This window comes from Sturnus vulgaris, chromosome 9, assembly GCF_052056855.1.
Source record: "Sturnus vulgaris isolate bStuVul1 chromosome 9, bStuVul1.hap1, whole genome shotgun sequence".
In the NCBI taxonomy this organism is placed as follows: domain Eukaryota; kingdom Metazoa; phylum Chordata; class Aves; order Passeriformes; family Sturnidae; genus Sturnus; species Sturnus vulgaris.
The window spans coordinates 19,333,482-19,359,120 of NC_142251.1; the positions used below are offsets into that span (position 1 = coordinate 19,333,482).

At 39.1% G+C, this 25,639-nt stretch overlaps 3 protein-coding genes across 5 annotated transcripts in view; 1 reads left to right on the top strand and 2 right to left on the bottom strand.

Annotated features, from left to right (window-relative positions):
• On the bottom strand, positions 1-12,261 carry SASS6 (SAS-6 centriolar assembly protein). The gene is made up of 17 exons (XM_014884980.2): positions 12,162-12,261; positions 11,091-11,151; positions 9,533-9,612; positions 8,177-8,281; positions 7,704-7,875; positions 6,717-6,794; positions 5,646-5,765; positions 5,370-5,561; positions 4,984-5,178; positions 4,570-4,659; positions 4,299-4,478; positions 3,616-3,697; positions 3,135-3,244; positions 2,211-2,333; positions 1,816-1,904; positions 1,274-1,365; positions 1-1,182 (listed from the first exon to the last, which is right to left on the bottom strand). Exons 1-17 carry the CDS (start codon positions 12,227-12,229, stop codon positions 1,094-1,096), a joined length of 1,926 nt encoding a protein of 641 aa, XP_014740466.1. The 5' UTR covers positions 12,230-12,261; the 3' UTR covers positions 1-1,093.
• TRMT13 (tRNA methyltransferase 13) lies at positions 12,246-18,100 on the top strand. Its single transcript, XM_014885002.2, has 11 exons — positions 12,246-12,416; positions 12,740-12,786; positions 12,865-12,931; positions 13,719-13,781; positions 13,906-13,975; positions 14,386-14,492; positions 14,790-14,957; positions 15,234-15,306; positions 16,010-16,084; positions 16,969-17,383; positions 17,686-18,100. The coding sequence occupies exons 1-11, from the start codon at positions 12,261-12,263 to the stop codon at positions 17,879-17,881; spliced, it is 1,437 nt and encodes a 478-aa protein (XP_014740488.2). The 5' UTR covers positions 12,246-12,260; the 3' UTR covers positions 17,882-18,100.
• The window catches only part of LRRC39 (leucine rich repeat containing 39), a 13,588-nt gene continuing 3,465 nt past the window's right edge, over positions 15,517-25,639 (bottom strand). For 2 of the 3 annotated variants that reach the window (XM_088170057.1, XM_088170056.1), the window contains exons 4-9: positions 24,718-24,823; positions 23,193-23,349; positions 22,496-22,632; positions 20,911-21,056; positions 20,383-20,535; positions 15,517-19,345 (exon numbers count right to left, since the gene is read on the bottom strand). In XM_088170057.1, coding sequence (XP_088026183.1) covers positions 19,144-19,345; positions 20,383-20,535; positions 20,911-21,056; positions 22,496-22,632; positions 23,193-23,349; positions 24,718-24,823 — 901 coding nt within the window. In that variant the 3' untranslated portion in view covers positions 15,517-19,143. The remainder of the gene's footprint in view (positions 19,346-20,382; positions 20,536-20,910; positions 21,057-22,495; positions 22,633-23,192; positions 23,350-24,717; positions 24,824-25,639) is intronic. The other variant, XM_088170059.1, reaches the window with a different exon arrangement.

The following is a 25,639-nucleotide window of genomic DNA, read 5'->3' on the forward strand; positions in this document are numbered from 1 at the left end:
TTTTGCTAAAACCATTTAATATTTCCATTAAAAAACAGACACTATACATTTAACATGGTGCTAATTTATAAACAAATGTACACATTTCACACAGCAAAACAAACCCCTGAAATGTACAATCCTCTGAGTGCACTTGAGTAACTAAAGTAAAAGGAATGAAATATCTTTACCAAAAGCAAGGAATAGTCATTGTAAGGGTACTTGACCTGGCAGAAGTCCATACATGCTCATTCTGCAGGGGACACCAAGTAAAGATGGCACAGAAGGGGTTGTTACATGATCCTAGCATTTGAACCCATACAGTAGAACAAGCTGAATAAGAGTGTCTGAAATTCCTGCATAGTCTTACAGTTGTAAAGTATGATTTATAAAAATGAAGTAACTTTTAGGTGTTGATACTTGTCAACAGTTAACTGTTCAGCTACTTCACCTTTTAACGTTCTATGCATGGTGGGCTGTGGAATGTAATATTGAGAGATTAAGAGAAAAGTTAGAGGAGCCAATTAAGTTTCAATTTTGTACCTTCAGTGAAATAATTTACCATTTTTAGTATGAGATTATTTGTGAGTCTAGATGCAATTCAAATAAGGTGGTTCCAAAATTAAGTTTTTAAAACTAAACTGTAAGGGAAGGTTAGTGAGGCAGTCATGCTCCCATCTGAGCTTGACCATTACTAAAAGGGACAGCACAGCACAGTTCTGTGCTTTCCTTTTGTCTCATCCTTTCCCTGAAAGGAGTCAAGAAATAGAGATTCAGGTAAGTTTTCACTCAGAGAATGTACATTTCATTTGTTATAAAAAAGAGCACTTTGGTCAGTTTTTAGGATGAGTTACAGGGTCAACATTATACTAAGAAAATTCTGCACAGCCCTGGTGATGTCTGTTGTTTCCACTAAGGCTCCTTAAGGCTTTACCTTCTTCTTAGGCTCAGGCACCCTGAAGCATCATCCAAATCAATCAAGATCCTTTCCTCAAAGAGAACTGGCTCATAACATGACATCAGTTCACACTGATACTTTACTAACGCACTATTGCAGGACATTCAAAAATCCCCCCACTGGTTAAAAGAGGACTCTTACTGCAAAGAACCCTGTCTATGAGCCAGGAAAATAGGCTGAGGCTGGTGGTGCAGCAGCTTTTGATGACGGCTGGGCTTTGGCTGGCAAGTACGGTCTCAGGTACTCTGCAGAACAGCACAGGACACTGCATTGAACCATGGCTGTCACTGCCCTCCAAATACATTCAAATAAGGCCTTGTTCTGTTTTGTACTTACCTGAATTAAGTGTGTTTTGACTAAGCCCTCGTAAAGGAATGCTGTCATCTTTTTTCTTCAAATACTTTGATTCCAGCCCCAGTGGATCACCACTAGAAATAGAAAGACCAGTTAAAATTTAAAGCAAATGCAGTTTGTTATCAGTGCTTTATAACAAGGGCAGCTACAGACTTCCTCAGGAAAACCTTCACTGGAAGTGCAACTACTGCGTTTCATGACCTTTACCATGTAAAGTGAAACTATCACTGCGTAGGTTAAGAACAGCCTAGAACTAATTTTTTCAGTGACCCAGCACCTGATGGCTTAGATCTGTCAACAGGGACAACACTGAATGCTGTTCCTTGGGGCCCACTCCTACAAGCAAAGTTCTTCCTTTGGTTCCAACAAACCAACACAAAATTCATTAGCGTGGTAACAAAGCAAGGCAGATTGCAGAACCAGGCTAACACTAGAACCATCAGTCAGTTCCAAACACACCAAGATGGCAAAGGACTTGATAAATGAAATAATAAAAATAGTAAATTGCAGTAGCTGACACTCACTTCTCCTTGTTTGCTGCGTGGCCAGCTGCAGGCACCATGTAAGCATCTGAACATCGACTCAGTTTTGAAAGCTGTGAGTTCAACTGAACCTGCAGAGACAACGAGCTGCAGGTTAAGAGTTACTCCAGATCTAAGTTTTCTCTCCCGAGGGCATTCACAGCCAAATTCCCAGGAATTCCTGTTCCTACACCTCACTGGCCCTGCTGTGCAGCAAAGCCTTCAAGAAAGAGCCTAAAGACAAGCATTAGCTATGAACAAAAACCATAATGCTCAAGGCAGGGAGCCTAAGATAAATACAGTAAATATTTATGCACTTTGAGAAACAGTCAAAATGCAGTGCTTTGATATTTTATACTGTCACATTCTGAACCAAACAAAAAAGTCAAAGTGCCTGCCTTTGATACTGGACATTGGGAATTTCCATTTTTGCTCTGTGTGGGTCCCAGAAAGTTCTGGAAGGCATAGAGAGGAGAAATGGGATGACTGATTCCCGAGCTATGAAAGGATGGTCGGTCAGGCTGTAAAAGAAAAAGAAATACATCCATAAATGAGAAACACAATTTTACAAGTAACTGTAGAGATTAAAATTTCCAAAATTAAAAACTAACTGCCATTACAAAGCCAACACTTATGTGAGCTTCCTAATGGGAAGAAAACATCACTTTTCCAAGATTCACACACTTAAGGAAAACATAACTTTAAAAAAGTTAGATGAGGTGAGCGCTCTTAGCTAGTAATAAGCTACACACCCTGTCATTGATTAAAGTAATCCATGCATCCAGCAACAAAGGGTGAACAGCCCTTCCACTGTCAACAGGCAGCTCACCAATTCCTGTTGTTGCTGTGACAGCAGAGATCTGTACAGCACAGGGTGAGAAGCAGCAAGTGACAATATTCAACAATGACTGCAGGCAGCGCTCCTTAGCCCCTGACTTTCCTGTTTCTAAAAATCACTAGTTAGAATACTGAAATAGTACACTTTGGGTTTTGAGCTTTACAAAGAGAATTAGTAAGTTAACCTCTCAACACAAAAATGCCTTCTTTTTTTGCCTTCACTCTGCTCTTCATCTTTTCAAAGTTAATTCTGTATTGCTTTGTGTATTTTATGTAAACAAGAGCTTAGAAGATTCTCACCTACAAGGCCCAGGACATCAAGAAGCATCCAACAGGGTTTTTATATTGTTTAAAAACAAACGCACAAACAATGCCAAAACACACCCACCCAGAAGATGAAAGCACTTTTTTTTGCTCTTTCAAGGCCCTGCATTTTTGCAACTGATGCCCACCTCAGCAGGCTGTTATTTACAGCTCTACCTTACCATGCTAAGAGGTGAAACAGCAGCTCTCCCACCAGCATGGGCACTGGCAGGACTGTCCAGCTTCTTTGCCATCTGAACTTCACTCAGCTGTCTGTTCAGCCATGTGATAACTGCAGACAGGAAGAAAAAGCTCAAGTCCATTTGCAGCCTCTTATAAGCTGTTTGAAACGGCCAGTAGCCCGTCCTCACAAGAAGTGACAGCTCACTGAGTGCTTTTCCTCCCTAGTACCATGCAAAGTCTTTTCCTGAAGCTTCCTCCCCTCCAGGCCTCTGAGCACCCACCCCACAGACCCCAAGGAAGGATTCCCTATGTGCAGCCCTTGGCTGTTGCATGCCCACAACAGCCAGAGGCTCGTTTTCCATACATGATGATAATGGCAGCTCTTCACAAAAACCCCAAAAGCTGCTTCAATCAATTTCAGTAATAGTGAGATCACTGGGTCATTTTCACAAAGGTAGAAATCAAACTGTATAAACCTACCATTTTCATTGGTTTTCAGTAACTGCTTACTTTCTTCGAGTTTTTGTATTGTACTTTCTAGCTGCTCTTGTAGCTTGCAAACCTGTAATTCCCATAATAATTGTAAGAGTATCAGGAGTGTTATACTACTAACTACAAACAACAACAAAAAAAGCATTTATGAAGCTATTCTAAAATTAACAAGTTTGAACTCAGTTTGTCAGAAAAGCAACATGGCAATTCTTTTTAAGAAAGCCGTACTTTCAGCTAGGATTTCGGCAAGGTGACAGCCAGAATCCTTTCTGACTTTCGTTTTTCTATGATTAAATAGTGCAAAGACTCTAAACAGGGCAATGTTCTTAATGGAAGAAACAGATTCACTCTGTTCCTGCTCTTGTTCTCCTCACCAACTTACACATGAATGTGCCTTCTAAAGGGTGCTGATTCATCCATTACATTGCTTTGTTCTCTTAGAACAATTTTGATTTCCTTCCATATAAATGGGTGGTTTTTACAAATCAGGTTAAAATTTAAAAATCTGAAAGGTGATGTCACTTTTAAATAAAAATGTTAAATAAGCAGAAGAGTACATTCTATTGCATGGAAATATTTAAGACCTTATTGCTGTAACTATGTTGAAGCCCACAAAACCCAACAAAGTCCACACAACAGCATTTCCAGCACACAGGTTAACCCATCAGTACCTCCTGCTCTTTCATTTGAAGGGACTGTCCCATCTCCTGCGATTCCCTCTGCTCTTTTTGAAGTTTCTCTTCTTTTTCTGCCAATAGCTTTTCTTGCTGAATTGTAACTGTATTTTTCAATTTTAATTTACTCATGAGAGTTTTCAAATCTCCTTGTAACTTCTTGATAATTTCATTAGCCTATTAAAAAAACCCAAACCATGTATTACAAAAACAAACACCTAAGAATAAGGGAGATGTTGCACAAGGGAAGAGCCATGTTCAAACAAACCTTAAGGAGTTCAGCTGACAGTGACTTAATTGTTGTCTCTAGTTTTTCAATATGCCTTTGTTTTTCCTCTGTACTCTCTTCCAGTATCACCTTGAACAGAACGTTACATAATATAATAATAAATATAACACATTGTTTATGAGTTCAAGTAGAATGTTCATAATTCTTTGAGAACTATCCTTACAAGCACCCAGATTTCAGTCAAATTTTATAGGATCTAGATTCACGCTTTTTTTTTTCCTGTCAAAAATACCATAAACTATTACTCCAATACCACAACCCAGTATACTTCTGATGCCATAATTTAGAATCTTAACTACACTTGAAAGCTGACTGGCTGTATTCATAAAAACTGGTCAGCAACTACTCTATGGAAAGCACAATTAGGAAGGTTAAAAAAATCCATGAAGAAACCTTTTGCTCCTGTGTTGCATCCAAGACTTCTTTTGTCCTGGTGACGAGCTGATCTTTGTCTTTGATCTCTTGTTCCAAGACAGCAACTCGTGTCTGCAGCTGATTAACGTGTTTCTCTTTTTCATGACATTCAGCATCCAGAGTTGTGTTCTCTCGGCGCAGGGACAGCACCTCCTGCTTTGCTCTTTGACATTCCTACAAGTTGGGAAGGAATTGAATTTTATTCTTCAAGAAAACCCCTAACAGTAATTTAAACAGTAAGCATAATATGGAATGAAGAGGAAATAAATGCACTTCATATGCTGTATTTCCCATGACATGCCCAGACAGACACTGTTAATGCTCTAACAGTAGTAAGCTTGATTTTGGGTACTGGGAAGCCGTACATCTTCTAATCCAGAAAGCTTTGCTTTCAGTTCTCTGACTGTGGAGTCTCCTTTGTATCTCCTCTCTGTTAAGTCTTTATTGATGACCTCGAGTTCCGAGAGCCTGTTCTGCAACTGCTGAATACTTTTCTGATGCAAATTTTCCAATTCCTTTTTCTGTTGTTCATGCTGTTGCTGGTACTGAGTTTGTGCCTGTGAGAAGCAAAGAAATGAAGCTGTTATTTGATGAATCTGACTATTCCCATATAAGAATCCTGTTCATTCCTTCCAGTGTACCTGGAGAGCTCTTTCCTTTTCACTTGTCAGCTCCTGCGAGTGTTTGTTGCTCAGAGCTGTAGTGTAGGATGTCCATTCGTTTTTCAGTTTGTCAAGTTCCCGGCTCTTCTCTGACAAGCTCTGTTGACAAAGTACATAGAGTTTTAAAATGTAAGCATTTCAGCCAATACGGATTCTTTACTGTTACTTACTAAAAGAACATGGAATTATTAAAGAAGTCTAAATTTCAGCACCAGATGCTGAAATACGTTAATTTTGTAACCACGAAATGTAAGGCACTGAGAAGCTGAAGAGCACTGTTCTAATGCTGTGGATAAAATAATCTTAATTTCCAATTACATTTTTTTTCCAACTACTATTGGCCTGCAGATGCTCCCTACCCTTGTAACACAGAGCACTCTATTAGGGGAAGAAAGAAATAAATTTCTTCAGCAGCATCTTTTCCTCTTTTTAATTTGTAGTTCTGCATTCCAATTCAGCAAACACATTCCAGTAACTCAAACTAAAGCTGCAGACATGAGGCAAACAAATATTCTATTCCAAAATTAATTCTTAATAGTTTTAATAGAATTGTTCTGTTTCATTATGGTCAAAAAAGTGACCTTGATAATTGCAGAATCTGACCCAAATAATTCTCTTGAAATACAGAAATGATCACTATGCTGACTGCAAAAACCAAAAAGGAGTAATTAGAGTCCAAGACTTCCAATTTATTTACCATAGTTCCACAATTTTTCCAAATAAAAGGATTTCCAAAGATTCATGGAATATATGAAGTATATTTATTATTTATCTTCACATGACCATATATTTAGTATTCAATTTGTGTGTGCATACAGACCTCTACACAAAATCAAGTAAAATTCTGCTTGAGTACTGCAAGAACTCAGTTTAATTCTTCAGCTGCAGGCTTTACCCACTCTCCAGAAAAGCCACAGTAGACTATTCTCTTCACTCAGTCTCAAGTCAGTTATCTTGGCTAGGTAGTGGCTAACCAGCCAGCCTACCAAAAGGGACATTTTCCACAAATCTGAAGAAGTGCAACACGCAGAAGTTTAAAATTTATGTTACCTGTTGAGTGTAGCTCAGCTGCCTGGTAAGATCCTCTTCAGTTTTTTTAAGTTTTTCTTCCAACATCATTTTATCTTCCTATGTACAAACAGATAAAGTCAAATCCTTAGTTCTCAAAATAGAAGTAGCATTTAGCTCCCATTTAATCAGCACAGCCTGCCTAAGCACCCATATACTCACTGTATTTGTGAAAAGATCACCTTGTTAAATAAGTGTCATACTGAACAGGATATAATTAGTAAATTCAAAAGAAAAAGCATTAGCCCACAATGTAAAAACCCCAAATTCTTACCAAATTTCTGTAAGGAAAAGGAGTTACCTAAGCAAGAGATAACTGAAATACTGTAAATCTATGTTATTAAAATGGCTTATTAGGTGACTAGAAACCTCACAGCACAATAGGAGAGACCAATCCCAGGCTATGAAACTGAAACAGACAACAGTCAAACTATGAGACCTTTAATTTCTCATGAAATCAAACCTAGCATGCTACCAAACTGCATCAACATTCCAATTCTGATGGGCTATTTATAGCTGTTAGTCCTTTGAAGCCCACCAAGGCTCACAATTACCAGCAGCCTGTGCTTTCCTACAACCAAGTGCAAAACAGAGACGTTCCAGTCAGTCCTGCAGCTTCTCTGGCCATCAGCACAGGCTGTGAGCAGGGCAGTGCAGAAGCCAGAGCACTCAGCAGCTGTACACCACGTTCATTGCATGTAAAACACTCCCTTCCTGCCACTCCAAACGGCACTGCCTGCCTGAACAGATAGAAAGCATCTTCATTGCCAGGGTGACAGTAACAATTCAGATTTTACAACATGCACCCAAGTAGCTGCATGCAATTACATATCTGGGCTAAAATGAAAAATAAACCAGAGCATACAACTTGGTACATACTTCTGAACTATCCAGAATGAAAAAAAAAAAGCTGCTTAAGTACATACAGTATTGAGGCTTAGTTGCAGTTATGATAAACGTTCATTTTACCTTAAGGTGTTTCAAACAGGTGGCTAAAAACTTCTTTATTTCTGCATCAGTTCCCGGCAGGAATTTTAGAGAGAGATGGGTAAGGTGTTTGAAAGGGTTGGTCTCTACTACATTTAAAGAGACAGGTGTGTGATCTAGAGCAGGTGCTGAAGAAACTAACTGCAGCAAAAACCTAGGGAAAAACCAAGAGAATCAAATGTTTAGCATATTTTTTTCTGAAACTACCTGTAGGTCCTGAGCTATTTCCTAGTAAAATATATTTTTATATGTGCAGTACAAGGCTGTACAGTTTATACTGAAAAAAAATCCTCCTCCCAAGACTCAGGTTTTGCCAGTTACATCCACGAACATACTCAGGTCAGGGCACGTCAGATCATCCTTTTCCACTGACTGTTCTCAGTCTGAGTGACTGACAAGCATTTCAAGAACTCAACAGGTACACACAGAGTAATGTGGCACACACTTGTACCTACCTTGGGATATCTTTGTTCTGCTCCTGAATGCATTGCTGAAGTAGATCTATAAATTTTTGTGGGAAAGCAGAGAAGTCTACCAAGAGACCTTGCTGGGATTTCAAACTATATAAACAGACAGTAAAAAAAAGTTAATTATATACAGAACTGTAATTTATTTCCTATAAAATACTTTGTTTATACTAGTAGAAAGAACCAGTTCTGATCATGTCATTAAAGAGTTTACTAGCATGTCATTTTCAATCAGAAGTGTGTCCACATATCACAAAATCACAGAAGTGGTGAAGCTGGAAGGGACCACAGTGGGTCAGCTGGTCCAACCTCCCTGTTGGAGCAGGGTCATCCTGGAGCACATCTTGGGATAATAATCCCCAGAGGATACTGCTGATCACAAGAGTTCTTGCAGATGGGCTGCACTAATTAAAACCCAGAAGTTGTTGGGGTGTCACAAATGTGTTTCTTTGAGTAGGCATCACCCTCAGAGCACAGTGTGGAGCAGTGATGGGACAGGCACAGGGAACAAGCACAGGACAAGGAGGGGAGCCTCAGCCATTACCTCTGTCCCCTACTCGCCCATTCCTCTGCCCCCCTTCTCCACAGACACAGCAAACTCAGACAGAAACATCCTGCAGTGCACACACAAAGCTGTGCCTCCATGCAACAAAACACTTCTGTGCATCTCTCTTGCAAACACTGCTTTGCTTTTGCCTTTTGATCTATACACTGATCACACCTCCCTTTTTAAAAGCAACACCAAAGCCTAATCCCCCGACCAAAACCCCAAACAAACAAAAAAACCCCACCAAAAACACAAAAAAAACCAAAGCAAAAATTAAAATAAATATCCAAAGAAAGCAGAAAACTGAACTGTTCATCTATTCATGCCTGGAATCCAAATTTGATGATTTGCTCAAATTCTGAGCAAGTAAAATGAGTCCCAACAGTAAAATTATGCAAGAAACCCCTAAGATACAGGCTGAGGTCTGTAAAACCACATCCATGCACACAGACTTTCTTCTCATAATTATTTCCTGAACTAGTTCACACACACACAATAGTGTGTAAGAAGCAGTTAGGACAGACAGAAGATACCAGCAGCAATATGAACTGTGGTACCTGTGGCACTGTGTCCCTGCAGGGAACTTAACATCGGGATCCCACTGTGTAACCTGAGCTGGTCACCCTCCTCAACCTGGCTGTTCTACTGACTGGGCAGAGAACAATACTGACAAATCCCACAGCTAAAACTGCCAAAACCTGAATTCTAACACAGACCACTCCAAGATAAAAATATTCCCTTGTTCTTTTCTGCCACTTACAAATGTTTCACAGAGAAAATACTGTAATTTCACTTACCTTTGAAAATCTTCCTCTGATATGACAAGGTTATAAAGGAAAAAAGGATCAGTATCATCAGTCAATCGAACAGCTAAGTCCTGAAAATAAGTACATTTAATTAAGATTAAAATACTATAAACTACCCGGGAGTCTTAATATTTTAAACCAGCATTGCAAACAGTATTGAATGCTTTCATTATTTAGCCAAAAATACAACAGAATTGTGGCAACTGATTCAAAATGTGTAAAACATCACCATTTAACACAACTTCAAATATTACAGTGGGAAAACAAGGAAAACTCACAAAAACAAACTGAGTTAAAACCTTAAACTTTGAGCAGCAAAGGTTTTAAAATTCAGTGTGTATCCATCATTTTTCAGTAATAAAGCTATTTGCTCCTTTTTTCCCCTCATGAAATAGAGTGTAGCACTAGCAGTCCACTGTCACGGTTTATTAATACATCACTCCCATAACTGAAAGTCTTTCAGAGCACACTGCTCCTGACGTTTATGAAACCACCAACTGATTTTATATACTTTAATACAGAACTCTGCAGATTGGATACAGCTGAAGTCCAGAAACTGCATATGGCAAACTGCAGCATTATGCTGCTTAGCTTTTAAATAGACACTCATTTGCTCACTGGGGGTCTACAGAGTGTTTTGGGAAAACTGCCTTGAATTCCAAGGACAGATTATGCAGTAGTAGCTCAGGCAGCTGGTCCCTGGAACAAGGCTTGCCTCTGTGGCAAGGATATTCCCCAGCAGAGGTACAAAAGTAAAGCAGGATCGTGTCAGCTGTTCCAATATAATGAAGTGTGACACAGCACTGTACGTACACACAACTGAAATTTCTTTCAGTAATTTAGGTGCCAGTAACACCAACAAAACTCTCAGCTGGAGATGCATAAACACTTCAGGGATTTACACACACATACAGTTAAAATTAATGCTACCCCAAGCCAGCTGGGGTAGACTGATGGGTGGGATAAAAATGCCTGCTGGGTCTGATGTCTCATTAGCTGATTGAGCATTGGAAATTCTCTCTTTACTCTGATCAGTCCCTGATGGACTCAACTGCATTTCCAGGCTCCTCCTCACAAACTGCAGCTCAGCACACACTTCTAACTGAGCTGCTTCTGCTCAGAGGGAAGTACCATTATCACTGCCACCAGCAGCAGAGTGTGACCAAAACCTGCTGTACTCCTACACAAACAAATCTTGACTTAGCAACACTATAACCAACCATGACCAATCTTAACATCATGCAAGGGGGATGAACACTTTGGTGACAAATCAGACATACAACAGAAGAGATTTTGTAATCTCCAGTAGTGGTCTCATTACGATTTTCCCTGAGAAAGATTAATTTTTTTACTTTCATTTTAGAACCTTGAACTAAAGGTATTCTTAAGCTCTAACTCATGTTCGCCTGTGCATTTATATAAAAAATAAAGTCAGGCCAAACGGCAAATACTAAAATCCCACTTGCTTTTCCTTTTTCTACTTATCCTCTCATAAAATGAAATTCAGATAATACCTAATGAAGGACAGAAATATGATTAATTTACAGACCTTTTTATGAACAGGATTAGAAACTGATAGCAGTTCAATATTCACTCGAACATTTAATCTCCTGTGCACCAAAAGATAAAACACAGTGACTCAAGATTCCAAATAACATGTGTTCACAGCTGCATTACAGGAATCAATGACATCTCAAAAAACAACAACAACAACAACAAAAAAAAACCCAAACAAAACAAAAAAATAAACCTAAGCGGAAACATTAAGAAAGCTCCCACTGATTACTACACTTAAGATAGAAGAGTTTCAGTCATTGCAGCTCCTCAGTCAGAGCTGGTGTTTTTGCTGCTTGCTTGTTATCTGCCAGACTTTAAATGGCAAGGCAGAAATTTTGAAACTTTGTCCAGAAACTAGAACTTTTGTAAAAGCCGGTTGAAACTTACTAGCAATAGCTCAAACTCCTGATAATCGTTTACACAGTGCTAATTTGTTTTCAATGATTTCTTATCGAGAACTAAGTCACTTATATTACAACGCACAGCAGAGACATCAGCCTTTCCGCACCTTCTCACACAGGTGAGTCGGGCACACACTGTCTAATCTAGACAAGAACCCAGACTGCCGAAATTCATTCTATTTTGAAAAGACGCTTCTCATACAGAAGCTGGGCTTCCCCAGACACCACAGCCGTGCGCACTCTCGCACAGGTGGCTCAAACTCGCGGGTCCCTGAGGAGGCCGCGGTCCGGGGGGTGCGGCGGGACAGAGGCGGGAGGGCCCGCGGGCAGCGCTGCGGCCCGGGAGACGCCAAACACGGCGCGGGCCCGGCAGCCGCCCGGCCCTCGGGTCGCCTCAGCCTCGGGCACAGCGGCGCTTCCGCCGAGCCGCTGCGAGTTCGCTCCGCTGCCGGCGCCCCGCCGGCTTGGCTCCCTTGGAGATGCACCCACGGCGACCGCCCGGCCCTCACCAGACCCGGTGCCTCCCTCACCCGGAGGGTGCCCGCAGCAACCCCAAAGCGCAGCCGCGCCCAGAGCACAGGGCAGGCAGGAGGAAAAAGCCTGTGGCTCGCAGCCCCTCTGAGGAGCGCAGAGAAGCTCCTGCGCAGCCGGTCCGCACTCACCGCTCCTCGCAGCCGCCGCCCCGCACTCGCACCGACACCGCCCGGTCGAAGATCCGCTCCGCCGCCATCTTGCTCCCGCCCGCGGGGAGGGGCCGCAACATGGCGGCGCGGGGGCTGCCGGGAGCGGCGATGGCGGCGCCGGAGCCGGAGCCGGAGCCGGGGCGATGCGCTCACTTCGTGCTGAGGAAGAGGCGATTCTGCAGGATGATCCCGGCGCCCGGCAGGCGCTTCTGCGGGGAGCACGGGCACGAGGAGGTGCAGGGACCCTTGTCCGGCCGGGAGGGCGGGCGGGCTCGGGGTGGCCCCGCTCTGGCGGCGCGGGTGGAGAGACAGCGCCTGTGCCTTCCCTTGAGCCTTCGTGTGCCGGGCACTCGCTTCAGCCCAAGTAGCGCTGCCCTTGCATTAGGGTTTATTCCTTTAGGATTCAGTCAAGTATTAAGTTGTCGTCTCAGTTTCTCCGTTCCGGTTAACTCACCTGTTCTGAATAGATGTTTTATGAAGCTGATGCTCCTCAACAGCATCGTTAAAACGCAACACTGAATGCATGCTGAAGTGTTTTCTAAAACTTTTCTAACTAGGAACAAAATGACAGAAAAAGAATTCCGTGCCCTCTTGATCCAAAACAGTGAGTATATGTAAATGCTTTTCCCGTCCTTTGTCAGTATTCACATGATACTTACTCTTCTCTCCATTTGACTTTTAGCACTGTATATGAAGACCAACTACAAAAGCATTTAAAAAAATGTAACTCAAGAGAGAAGCCAAAGCCCGTAAGTGCAGTGTAATTTCAGCACTTCCTCTTGGATTTAAGACCTTAAACATTAGAGCCCTGCAGAGAATTGTCTGTGCTGACAGCAGCTGTGAGTAAAGCACTACTGTAAGGCAGGATGGAAGCTCTATAGGTACTTGCTGAAATGCAACTCAAACTCCAGTTTCTGCCCCTTCTCATTGTAATTTAGTACAATTTTTTAGTTCCTGGTTACAAATAAAGATGTAGAATTCATTTTTCTCAGAACCACACGCAGGGAACAGGCTCTCACGATGCCATTCATTGCAGAGGCTGGCTGAGAGGTTGTCCTGGGAAAGCAAAACCTGCAGAGAGGCTCTGGTATTCCAGCCAAGTGCCCACTCCAGTCAGGCTGGCAGCGAGCCATGGAAAGCTTGGCTGGCAGCTGCTGAGGGAAGCAACAGGACATGTGTTTAAACAGCTCTTCCAAAAAAGCAGAGGATGGCTTCTTTATGGCCTGCCTTTCCACCTTATTGGAACTGCACCTTAAGTATTCCCTGGGAAACCTGAAATTAGGCTCTGGAATCTGTCTAGCAAGCACTGACTGCTTAACTCTTATGAACATGTTCAATCTTGTAAAACTGTGTCAGAAGAGTAATTTCTGGCTGGGATTCAGGATCAGACTATAGAAAAAAAATTACTTGGAAAATCTTACTATGCAGTGAATTCCTATTGCTACATACCTTACCATAAGAACACTAAAGAATTTAGCTATTTGTTTCCTGGTAATTAACTGAATCAAATTTATTTTCTTTTGTTTTTTTTTGAAGGTCTACTTTGTTCAAGATATTAATGCTGGTTTAAAAGATGTAGCAGAAATACCAGAAAAACAAGTGAGTACATTATTTGGTTTTAGGTTCAGTCCTTACATTACATGCTGCAATTTATGACTACAATGATACAGAAAATTTCAAAGGTTTCATATTTATTGGTGTCACTTTCTTTTTCCTTAAAAAGGTTCCTCTATCTTCTCTATCTATTGAAGAGCTGCAGAACTTAATTATCAAGTTGAAAAAAGCAAGTAAAGGTGAGCTTAATAGTAAATACTAAAAAGAAGATGTTTTAAATTGAATTGATGAAATACTTCATTGTCATTTTTGTTCTTAGATAGCTGTAAAAATATAAGTGCCATAAAACACAGCTGAAATAATTATCAGTCAGATCTCAATAGCTGAATTTTAGTCCAAAAAGTAAACTAGATTGAAAGAACAATAAAACTCCAATCCTGTGTTTCCTTCCTTTTGTTTTTCTCACTCAGGTATCACAACAGGTAACAATATGTCTCTGTTATAGACATATAATCATAGATTTATGCTCTCAGGAGACTGTTTTGTTAGTGCTATAAACTAAACTCATGTCATAATTGTAATAATGTTACAAACTAGGAACCCTTGGAAACTCGAAAGCTATACCTAAAAGTTTTGCATTTGCCTCCAGGCCTGGAACTTCATCTCAAGGAACAAATACTGTCCCACCAGGCTTTACAAGAAGCCTTAAATGATCCAAAGAATGGGGAATCTGCTTTCAAACACCTGAAACAACAGGTTTGGTCTGATTTACTAATAACTATAGAGGGGTTTGCACGTGGAATTGTGCTGCTGTAAATTTGAGTGACTGGGTGCATAATGCCAGTTGCTTCCCACAGAGGAAATCTGATATGGTAAAACAGAAGATATAATCCCTTTCCTCTGTACACACACAGTCTTTTCTCTAATCCCTCACTGAAAGGAAGGCTTAAAAAGTCTTCTGCAGTTTGGTGAAGGAATAATTTTTCTATAAGACATTACAAAACACAGGGTATAGATTTTCTTGGTTCACAAATAATCTTTTGATGTTTGTAGGCTTCTATTTTAGGTAACATGGAAAAATTGCATTTACTTGGTCCAGGAAGGTGTTTTGTTGAGTTTGGAGCTGGACGAGGAAAGCTGTCTCATTGGGTTGATATTGCCTTAGAGAATGTTGAAAGTGTTCAGTTTTTGCTTGTGGAAAGGGCAACCACAAGATTCAAGGTAAGTAGATATTGTTACATTAGTAAAGTACAATTTTTAAGCCATTGCCATTGAAGCTGTTAGCATTTAATTTTTATCCTCAATAAATTTAAATTTTACAAGTTATATATTCCATACTTTACCAATAGCAAATTTATTAGAAACAAATACTGATGTTTAATGTTGGAAAACTCATAGATGTTGACTCAACAAGAAAAACGTCTTACATTAATACCTGGAGCAAAATTATAATTATTGGTGGCCAGCCCTGTATAATCTCTTGTTCTGTGTAAACAGGTGGATGGAAAACACAAAAGGAGAGATTCTATATTTGAGAGGCTTCAAGTAGACATTCAGCACTTATGTTTAAGTAAGTTCCTTCTTGGCCTGTGCCATTCTGAAATAGAGGCTTATTTTTAAATTTTGCATTGGGGTTCCAGCCAGTTTGTGTGTAACATGCTTAAATGTACTTAGTTCTGAAGATTATTCTCAGTGGTTGCTTGGACATGTTGATGCTGTGTGCATACACATCTATACACTCAGGCATGTGTGAATATACATAGATACACATACACATATATTTTAAATGGAAAGTTTTTAAATTGAAAGTTTTCTACTTTTTCTACACTCTTAGGACATCATTACAGGCAATAAGTACGAAAACAAACACATTTTGAAGGTTTTTTAGCACTTGCAGAATTAAACATGTTTGCATTGTTTGTTTCATGTGTAGAATTAAGCAAGTGATGCACCATCAATGCTATAGAATTTGTGGGAGCACCTGTCAGCAGGAGATGCATTAATGTCATATTTGCCTTTCATAGGCAATACAGAAAGGCTGAAATGGTTAAACGTGTTTCTCAGCCACAGCATCCTATTCTTTGAATTTTTCTTAACAAAAGACTCCTTCCTTTCAATAACTTGTAACTGAAAGTGCCAATCACTGTATTTTTAGTAGTGGCAAACTTTTATTTCTAAGTGTGCTGAAATGACATTATTCAGAAAAAACATAGAGGTGCTGGGATTGTGGATTGGATGGGGGTTTTATTGGTTGGGGTTTTTTTTCCCTCCAGATAAGGTACCTGTTTTGGAGAAGAAAAGACTACCAGTGGTAGGAATTGGCAAACATTTGTGTGGAGCTGCAACAGGTATGAATTATAAATGTGTGAACTGCATGAAGTCAGGATACTAAACCTTACACTCTGGCTAGACTGATCTTCTAAGTTGTCTTTTTAAGCTGTTCTTGCCCCCTAACCCTTTTTTTGGTGAACAGAGTAATTATATTCTAAATATCTCTTCATTCCAGTGGGGATAGTAAAGGGATAATAGATGTAAGGGTACTTTAGGCAGAAGTGAAGCCTTTCTTGGCTTTAACAGATTAGAATGGAGAATAATGTGTGGTGGTGTGGGTCATGGATTTAAGGGTACTTTTTTTAGTCCAGTTGCCTCTTCTTTGAAATATTTTTCTTTCTAAATTTTTATTGGCTGTCTGAATATGTGTCCCAAACACAAATAAGATTGTGTTTCTGTCCTGATAACTTTAAGCTAATACAGCTTTTCTAATGTTATATGGCTACTATGTAGAGAAAGACATCTCAAATACATCACCTTTACAGGTAGTGTGACAAAGGTGACACAGCAAAGCATTTAAGAAGTACATGTGCATAATAAATAGGTAGTATCCTAGAAATCAAACTTTTAGAGCAAATACTGGTGTGTTTTACAGGGAGGAGATTCTCCTACAATATGCCAATTTGTTAACCAAACTATTTTAAATTCACTTTTCAAGAACAAATATTTCAGAGGATAAGCTCTTAGAAGCTCCAAGAAACCACATTTAGGGTTTTCATGTTTTCAAAGCATGTTTGTAATTTTTAGTTATCATTGAACTTGCTTTTTGGCTTAGTTTGTGATGTGTAATTTCAGTTTTCTTTGTGGGAAGCACATTCCCAACCATGATAGAGACTGTATAAATATTGGCATGGTGTTTATGGATATTTTTGTTGGGAGGCATGCATTTCTTCATTCCTAGATCTTGCTTTAAGATGCTTGGTTGAAAGCTACACCATTTGCTGTGATGGAGAAGATAAAGAGCCTGCACCAAAACGCTGCAGGGCTGCTCAGACAGAGGTGGCTCCTCACAAGTCTGCTGGTAATGAAAGCACCACAGAAGACCATAAGCCTGTAGCTGGAATTGTTATTGCTCTGTGTTGCCATCACAAGTGTGACTGGACACATTATGTAGGCAGAGAGTTCTTTAAAGCAGTAGGACTGGGACCAGTAGAATTCCATTATTTTCAGAGAATGAGTAGTTGGGCCACTTGTGGCATGCGAGAAACCACAAGCAAAGCTTCTACAAGTGAAGACAGTGAAGATCAAACTAATGACACAGAGGAACATGAGCAAGCACTCAGCAGGACAGAGAGTGGTTCTGATACTTTACAAGGGTATGTATATTTTTTTTCCTAGCAAATGGACTCCAGCAGAAGAGCTATGTATAGTGGTACATTAAATTGTTTTGGGTCCTCAAAAGGACTAATTTTGCAGAAACATTTAATTACTAAACTTATAGAAATATTTGACTTTAAAAATACAATTTTTTTTTTTTTCAAAATATTTCAACAGTCGTGCTTGCCTGACTGAAATGAACTTAAAATTATTTCAGTAGTTTTTCTAAGCTTAACTACTAATGTTAATTACCAAAACTATTTTCTGCCAGCTGTTCATTCTGTCGTTTCTCTGGAATTAGGATACTGAGTGTTGAGGAGCGAAAGGAGATCGGTTGGCTCTGCAAGCGGCTGATTGATCACGGACGGGTTGAGTATTTACAACAACAGGGATACAAGGCTGCACTGCAGTATTACACAGAGTCTGCTGTGTCCTTGGAGAATGTCCTGTTGACAGCTGTCCCAAATCCTTCTTTGATACCAGAGCCAAATACCTGACAGAAGATTTGGAATTGGTAGGAAAAAAAAAAAAACCTAGAAACTTCATCTGGGTTGTTTTTTTAAAAACTAATTAATTTCTTACCAAAAAATCCCCCCCTTTTATTATGTTTCCTGTACCCAAGAAAAGGTCTTATTTTTTCCAGTTTGACTGGGAATTACAAATATGCAAATCAGTTCTCATGAGTGCAAACATAAAATCCCTAAGAATATTTGAAACCTGTTGTAGTTTCTTTGCTGTGAAGAAGTGTGCTTGATATTTTCTTCCATTCACAGTTATGTTCTTTATTCATTAGGATTTATGACAGGAGGAGAACCAGAAGTACAACTTTCCACATTTCCTGAAAGACAATAAATTAAAATAAGAGAAGCTGACATACTTTATTTTCACTTTGAAGTTTAGAATAGCTTTGTACTCCCTCTTAAAATATTTAAGTAGGCCCAAGTACTTTCATCAGCCTGTGCTCTAGGGAATCTGTCAGAAAGAAAACATGTCTAAAGTATCATTCTGGTATATTTTTGCTAATTTAATTATTCATTCATGAAATATTGATAAGAAAAAAGCTGGCTTAGTGTTCCAAATCAAAAGTATTATATTCATTTTTTAAGCCTTCACAAAACACAGAATGAAGATCAGAGAAAACATTTTATATGTGCAGTGAAGTACACTCTGCAAGTAACAGCTGCCATCTGATGAAAAGTGCTTATTTTGGGTCTCAACATTAAAGCTGTTACCCAGACACAATGAACAGCATGTTTTAGAAATGGGATGAAACTGGGGGTGTTTTGTTTAAGTGACTGTATTTTGTGTCAGGGAAAGCAAGTTTTGAGAAACATCTGTTTATCAGCTGTTGATAGTTCATTGCTAAAAGATGTACGTTGGGAACATAGACATTTCTCCCTTAGTCTTCCTCTGGAAGTACCATCTGGGTAACATCCAAAAATAGGAAAAGTTGAGCTTCATGAATTAAAGGATGCTAGAAGACCTTCACTATGTAAACTGATTAAATTGCAAATACAAAAGACAGTCATCAGCTTCTCTTTATCCATGTGTAGGTAACTCAGGCACATTTATTACAGTGCTCCATGGTTCCAGTATGTTCCTACCAGAATCTATGCTGTTTGTTGGAGACTTTCTGTGCCAACTCCTGTTAAAAGTGCCCCTGCCCTCAGTAAAAGCCTGTTCACAGATTTCTTTTGGAATATGTTACTCACTTATTAAGAAGGTTATTCATGTTTCATTTCTATACATCTCCTAGATTTTATTTATCCCTCTCTTCCTCACTGTATTGTGGAGAGATCAGAATTAATAAAAAAGCCATGCCTGTTTTCTTGAGTGACTCCTGGATATACATGTGCATGAAGTCAATGCCAAACATTTCCTGTTGCTCCTCCTCGTCTGTGTTCTCACATGGAGGGAGTGTTACCTCTAGTTCCAGTGGGTTGTCTCTGAAGTTGACAAATCTAGGAATTCACCAGAAAAGGTTACTCTTGCAGTAAGTTTCATCCAGAGAAAATAATTCTTTTGAAACTGAATTAAGGTTTCTCAAACACTAAGCAAAAGGAAATTAAGTTCTTATTATACTGAACTCACCACTCTATCAGTAGTATTAAGTAAGTTAAGAAGATGCTTTATAACAGTATCTGATTGTGGTAGGAAAAAACCCTTGTGGTCCTCAACATTTTGTCTTCAGTTTCTGACTCACTGTCAGATGTATTGAGCTTTCACAAACAGGTGAGTGGATGAAAACAGTGCAAGTGGCTCTTCCCAGCTTGGCCAGGCAGGAGCCAGTCCTGTCTCTCTTTATTCTTGTTCCATCCTTGGGCCTATGTTTATATTTATTTAGTTAAGGAGGTTCTTCCAAAAGAGCTGAGAACAGGAATTGGCTTCCTGGGTTAGACATGGTTTATGCAGATGAGCATTCTTTCTTGAAAATGGCCAGCATCCAGTAATCCAAATGAAAACGCTAACAACAGCATTTCTGTCATGGTATAGTAAGGAGTAGTTCAAATTCTACCAATTAAGAATTTGCATTATTTTTTATTTTTCACTTCAAGTACATGACAGTTTCATCCATGTCCTTAAACCTAATAAATTTTGTTTAATTCTGAATGCTTGAATTCTCAATAGCAAAGTTCTACTTTTTTTTTGTCATTTTAATGCCTGCCATATTTTTCTGCAAGCTCTTGGCTTTACAGAGTGATAGCAAAGGGCAATTATAGGGAGAGAGCAATGAAATAAGCAAATGTATTATATTCTACTTTTCATGTGAGTCTGTAGCTATCATAATTCACTTCTTTAAGTTTACTACACAAAGTTTACTTCACCAGATCCTTGCTTGTTGTGAATCTGTAATTATGCTGATTTATTGTATCCATCTGTACAACTGTGGTAATGCCTTTTCTTCTCCTTTAGTATCACTCTATGATCTACAACTCAAGGAGGGCTTTAGGAAGTATTTTCTAGTATTTTTATTTCTACTTCTGATGTTTTTTCTTACCTCAGATTTGTCATGTCCTTCATACAAACTGGAATATCCTTGAGTTTGTTGTTGCTAAGAACAAGAGTACTAAGATTTTTCATATTACCAATTGTTTCTGGCAAAGAGTTTATTTCATTCCTCTGGAGCCATAAAGTGTGGAGGTTTTCCATTCTGAAAAATAGGTATTTGTCCAATAAATCTAGATTCATAAAATTAATCTTCTCAGTCATTACTACAAAATTAATTTTTCAGCCACATAAAAGACTCATAATGCCATAAGTTTCAAGGAAACCCCATATCCAAGATAATTACCTAATCTCTGTTCAAAAATGTGATGGACATTAAATATTTAATCTTACAGTTGATACTGAATTCATTGTTAATTGAATGGAGTATTCCAGCTTATCCAAAACATCACATTAGGGCTTATAAAATCTTGATTTTGGAGTGAGGTTAACATAACAATTCTCTTTTGAAGCAGTATTTATTAATTAGAATTTCAATGCAGTGGAATTGAGACTAAGATGAGCCTTGAGCTGTATTTACCTGTCAATTGTATCAGGAAGCTCCTGGAGTTTGTTTCCCCCCATATCTAACCATTCTAGATTTGGCATGTTGAGAAGAGCTGGAGGGATGGCAGTAAACTGATTCATGCACAAATCTATGTGTGACAGCTTCTTTAAATCACTGAGCTGAAAAGAAGGGGAGATTTAATGCAACTTTATGTAGCTGCTGCAGCAGTACAGCAGTGCTCTAATAATGTTGAGAAGTACTACACATTTTGGAGCTAGTAAACACAAAGTTTTGAGTTCCAATAGTTGATAGTACCTGACAGTAACAGTTTTGCCTGGAAGGCAGGTAGGTTGGGAACTGATAAGGCAGCAAAACTTCACCTCCCACCCAGTAGTGAGTGCCATAACTGCTCACTACAATGCTGATATGCCCCAAGCTTCAAGAAAAAGAATGTCAAAGACAGCACTGTCCTTAGAATTTCATACTTCATGCAATATGCCATTTTTTGTTACTCATATATTTAGACTTTTATGTATCAAATTGTCTGGACTGTATTTTACAGTGAACCATGATACCTTCCATGCTGTGAAGTCTACTCATTCAAAAAATGCAACATAGCATTAGAGCGCCTAAGTCCTTTGGTGAATCATTCCTTGAGGTGCTTTTGCAATGTTCAAGTGATACAAAGATGTTTTATAGCAGATCTGGTACAACTGTGCAAACACTGAATGCCACTCAAGTGTACATAACCAAAGCTTCCCAATGTTCACATCACCACAGTCTCCATAGGACAGAACTATGGATTTTCTACATTACACCTGCAAAACCTGTTTCCACATAGATTTTGTAGATTCTGGATTTTGGTTAATAGTGTGTATTCCCATTTGAAGATTCTATGTTGGCTATTGCTATTTGAACTTGCTCAAATTTGCAAGGCACTGATTGCTGTCAACTATTGCCATGAGTGTTTTTTAAAAATAAATTAAAACAAGTAAATATGGTTACATAATTGTCATCTCTGTCTAAGAGACTAATACTTACAGATGCAGGTCTCTCACATTTCAGTCTGTTAAATTTAAAGTTCAATAGTAGGGGAATAGTTGTTTTCATTCTCTCATAACTATTTTCAACATTTGAGAAGAACAGTTGTTCACCTCTGCACAGGCAGTTGTGTCAGTCACACCACCCCTTTTCAGATCTAGCTGTTCTAGTAAAGATGCTTCCAGCTGTGGCCTGGCATATGGTATGAATGTGTACTCTCAACCACAAAAGGGAACTTCTCTATGCTAAGGCATCAGATACTCAGTGGGGTAAATCAGTGATGATATCCAGCCTAAACAAATCGATATGGAGTGTGTCACTGCCCTCTATGCACTGCCAAGTTATTAATCTGGCCAAAATAAAGACTGGCTCCTTCAGCTATTGTGTATGTATGTGCTTCTCATGCACCTTCAGTCTGACCAGTCATTAAAAGGTTGTTTTCATCAGTGTTTCTGTGGAGTACTGTGAAATCACAGCATCATAGCAAATCTGAAAACAGAAATGCAACATATAATGATAATTGGCTTTGGATAAATTCAAAATATGCATTAAACAAAGCTAAACAGTTTGTCAAAACCTGAGGAGGAAGATCAGAGATACTTCTGTTGACAGCCAGTTCCAATCTTTCCAGACTGATGCAGTTACTTATTTCCTTAGGAACAGATTTTATTCTGTTGTAACTGAGAAGCAGCTCTTGGAGGCTGGTCAGCTGGCCTGCAGAGAGCACAAATGGGAAATGTTCATGTTTATTCTATTTGAAGCACAGTATTATTTGTTTTGTCTTATCCTTTTACTGTTATAAAAATACTCTATGTTCTCAAAAAACAAAACAAACAAAAAATGTCATTAAACTGCAAATAGTAGCACTTCAGGACTCTTTAGTACAGGACTGTAATCTAGTTGAGTGCTTCAAGGAAAAGCCCAAAACCAAAAAATTGCAACTAGGCTATTCCTGCCGTGGACTCAGAACATTAAGTCTGTTTTTCAGTATCACTTTGCTATCTGCATTTTGATGTCTAGTCCCTGCTGTGCAAACAGGTCCTTTTCTTGTCATGGAGAGTTTTCATAGAGATATGTCTCTTCCATCCAGCTCCATTTTCAGTTTATATGGAATATATGGTTTGGAGATCTCTATCTCACTGTCAGATTTAAATCACCTGTTTTCTTACTACCCAATAGGATTATTAGACAGGCAAAGGGCACAAAAATAGTATATTTATGCAAGACCAATTTTCTTAGAAAAGCAGCTTAAAATAAAAGAAAGGACAGCTCACCAATTTCTTTAGGTACGCTTTCAATTGAGTTCCGGGATAGATCCAGAACAACAAGGTTGTGAAATCTTCCAATAAACTGAGGAATTTTCTGCAAACTAGTTCTGTGAAGCTGCCATTCCTGGAGATGGATTAGTTTCAATAAGCACGAAGGTAATGTCTACAACAAGAAATACAAACCAGAAGAAATTCAGCTTAGAATAAAGGCTGAGGCAGTAGTTTTATTTGAAACACTATCAGTCTGTCCTTGTCCTTAAGCTATACTGTAACATGTAGGTTACAAAATGAATCCTGGTAACTGTTTTCTAAAATATGCTAGAAATAGCAAGCATAACTGATACCATTTTAATATCATATATATTAGGAAAAGGTTTACATTTTATAAAGGTTTAAAGGTATATCAATATATTAGGCAAAGGTTCTTCCCCCAGAGGGTGTTTGGGCACTGGAACAGGCTCTCCAGGGCAGTGGTCACAGCACCAAACCTGCAGAGTTCAGAAAGTGTTTGGACAATGCTGTCAGGCACAGGGTGTGACTCTGGGGGATGGGCTGTGCAGGGCCAGGAGTTCGACTCAATGAACTCAGCATATTCCATGATTCCATGATCTTGAAGTGAACACTAGTGTGGGTTGTCATTCTGATCACAGATTTAACCTGCCCACTTTTGGCTCCCAGAATTTAGATACCTGCGCTACTGTCACTGACAAGTTTCAGGCTTGTTTTTGTTTGTTTCTTTCTTTCAAAAAAAAAAAAAATCAGTATAACTGAAGATGAAACTGCTTTAAATAGATTTGCACATAAAGGGATATCTAAATTCTATTTCCTATTCTGTCAATAAAAACAGTGAGCAGCTGAGAGCAGAAGAGTTGAGGGATAAAAAAAACGACAATGTCTATATGTAAAGAGTTTTGAACAAGGACCACTGGCCTGCAGACCACCGGAGTTATGGCTGGATCTGGGTGTCATGCTCTGACTGGCCTCAACACAAACTAAATCTCATCACTTTCTAGGAGCTGGTGTGTGCATTTCTGCATGGCTCAGAGCACTGCTGGCTTCCACTCTGCCAGCATTAACAGCAGATTACCCCTGTGCATGAGAAACAGCAATAAAAGTGTTCTGGGAATCTGCTGGATCATTTTCACTCTCAGAAAGAGACAATAAACAATAAGAAATACCTTCATGCACCCGAACACAGAGGGTTTTCACCTTGATACATTTCAGTATTTCTGGTGTGTGAATGTTATGAAAATTTACATAATGAAAATCATACTTTGCAGTGTAAACAACTTCTAATGCAGAAAAGCCTTTTGGGCTTTGTTTTTGCAGAGTAATGCTTAATATTCAGGACTAAAAATCACCCAGCTTGCTTTTACACTCACAACAGTGTGTCCCAATTTCACTGTCAGCAAAGCACAGTGAATGGTTAATAGAACAAAAATAGTACCACTGTAAGTATAAAGTTGTAAATAGTAGTTTTCTAATGCATCAGTCATTCAACACAAGCAGCATTTATTCCTATCAACACTACCTTCCATTCTTCTTCCTCTATCCTTAAAATTGCTCTTCCACCTTCATTAATAACTTTTTCTTTGAGCTTTGCTAAAGCAGCTCTCTCCTCCCAGACAAGTAGTAGCCTACAAGGGAAAGAAGATCTGCCAGTGGTGTCACAATGAACACAGCCAATAATTACTATCCTATCTATTTTCTGGAAAAAGAGACAATTGCCTTATTGTCAAGTAACACTACTTATATCTGGATGTTAATATACTATCAGTTGGAGAGAAAACAAGCCCTTAATGTTCAGCTGAGGTAATTTATAGGAATTCTATTTTACAGTTCTTCAAATTTACATTCAGAAGGAGGACATAATTCACTTTCAGCATGTTACAGCAGGGCCACAGAATATAACATCGTGTGAAATTAAGTTCCAAAGCACATTTTGAAGCAGTCACCTAAAATGAAAGCCTTCCATTCCACCATATATAAGTGCAAGAAAATAGGTCAACCAGGTTCTTTTAGCTTGATTTCCAAAGGGGACCTAAACAAGAATTATGACAAGGTAATTCTCTTTCTCTCTGCTTGTATTCTCCATGAGCAACTTTTGAATTTGTTGTTTCATTTCAAACATATCTGATAAATTAGGAGCACCAAAAATAGAATACTACTTTTCTTAAAATTTCATAAAATTGCTGGGCAGACAGAAGACCAAGCAATCCTGTTAATACCTCAGTGGAGAAGAAAGCATAACAAATCTTCACTGGTTAGAATATTTACAGAGCAGAGGATTTTAGTGTCTGAGTTCAGGGGATTTAATCTATATACTAATACTTTTATCACAGACACTAGATAAATTCTAATCACTGGGAATTCTGCTGGAGTAACAACTAAAGAATTAGAGTCTGCAGGAGTTTGAAGAAAATAATTACAGTCTTCTGAACTGTAACATATGG

Coding starts and splice junctions, on each gene's coding strand:
- SASS6 (XM_014884980.2), bottom strand. CDS start 12,229: ATGGCGGCGGAGCGGATCTTCGACCGGGCGGTGTCGGTGCGAGTGCGG. Junction 9,613..11,090: donor CTAATCCTGTTCATAAAAAG/GTCTGTAAATTA, acceptor ACTTATTTTCAG/GACTTAGCTGTTCGATTGAC. Junction 5,179..5,369: donor AGCTTTCTGGATTAGAAGAT/GTACGGCTTCCC, acceptor CCCAACTTGTAG/GAATGTCAAAGAGCAAAGCA.
- TRMT13 (XM_014885002.2), top strand. CDS start 12,261: ATGGCGGCGCGGGGGCTGCCGGGAGCGGCGATGGCGGCGCCGGAGCCG. Junction 13,976..14,385: donor GTTGAAAAAAGCAAGTAAAG/GTGAGCTTAATA, acceptor ATTTGCCTCCAG/GCCTGGAACTTCATCTCAAG. Junction 15,307..16,009: donor CATTCAGCACTTATGTTTAA/GTAAGTTCCTTC, acceptor TTTTCCCTCCAG/ATAAGGTACCTGTTTTGGAG.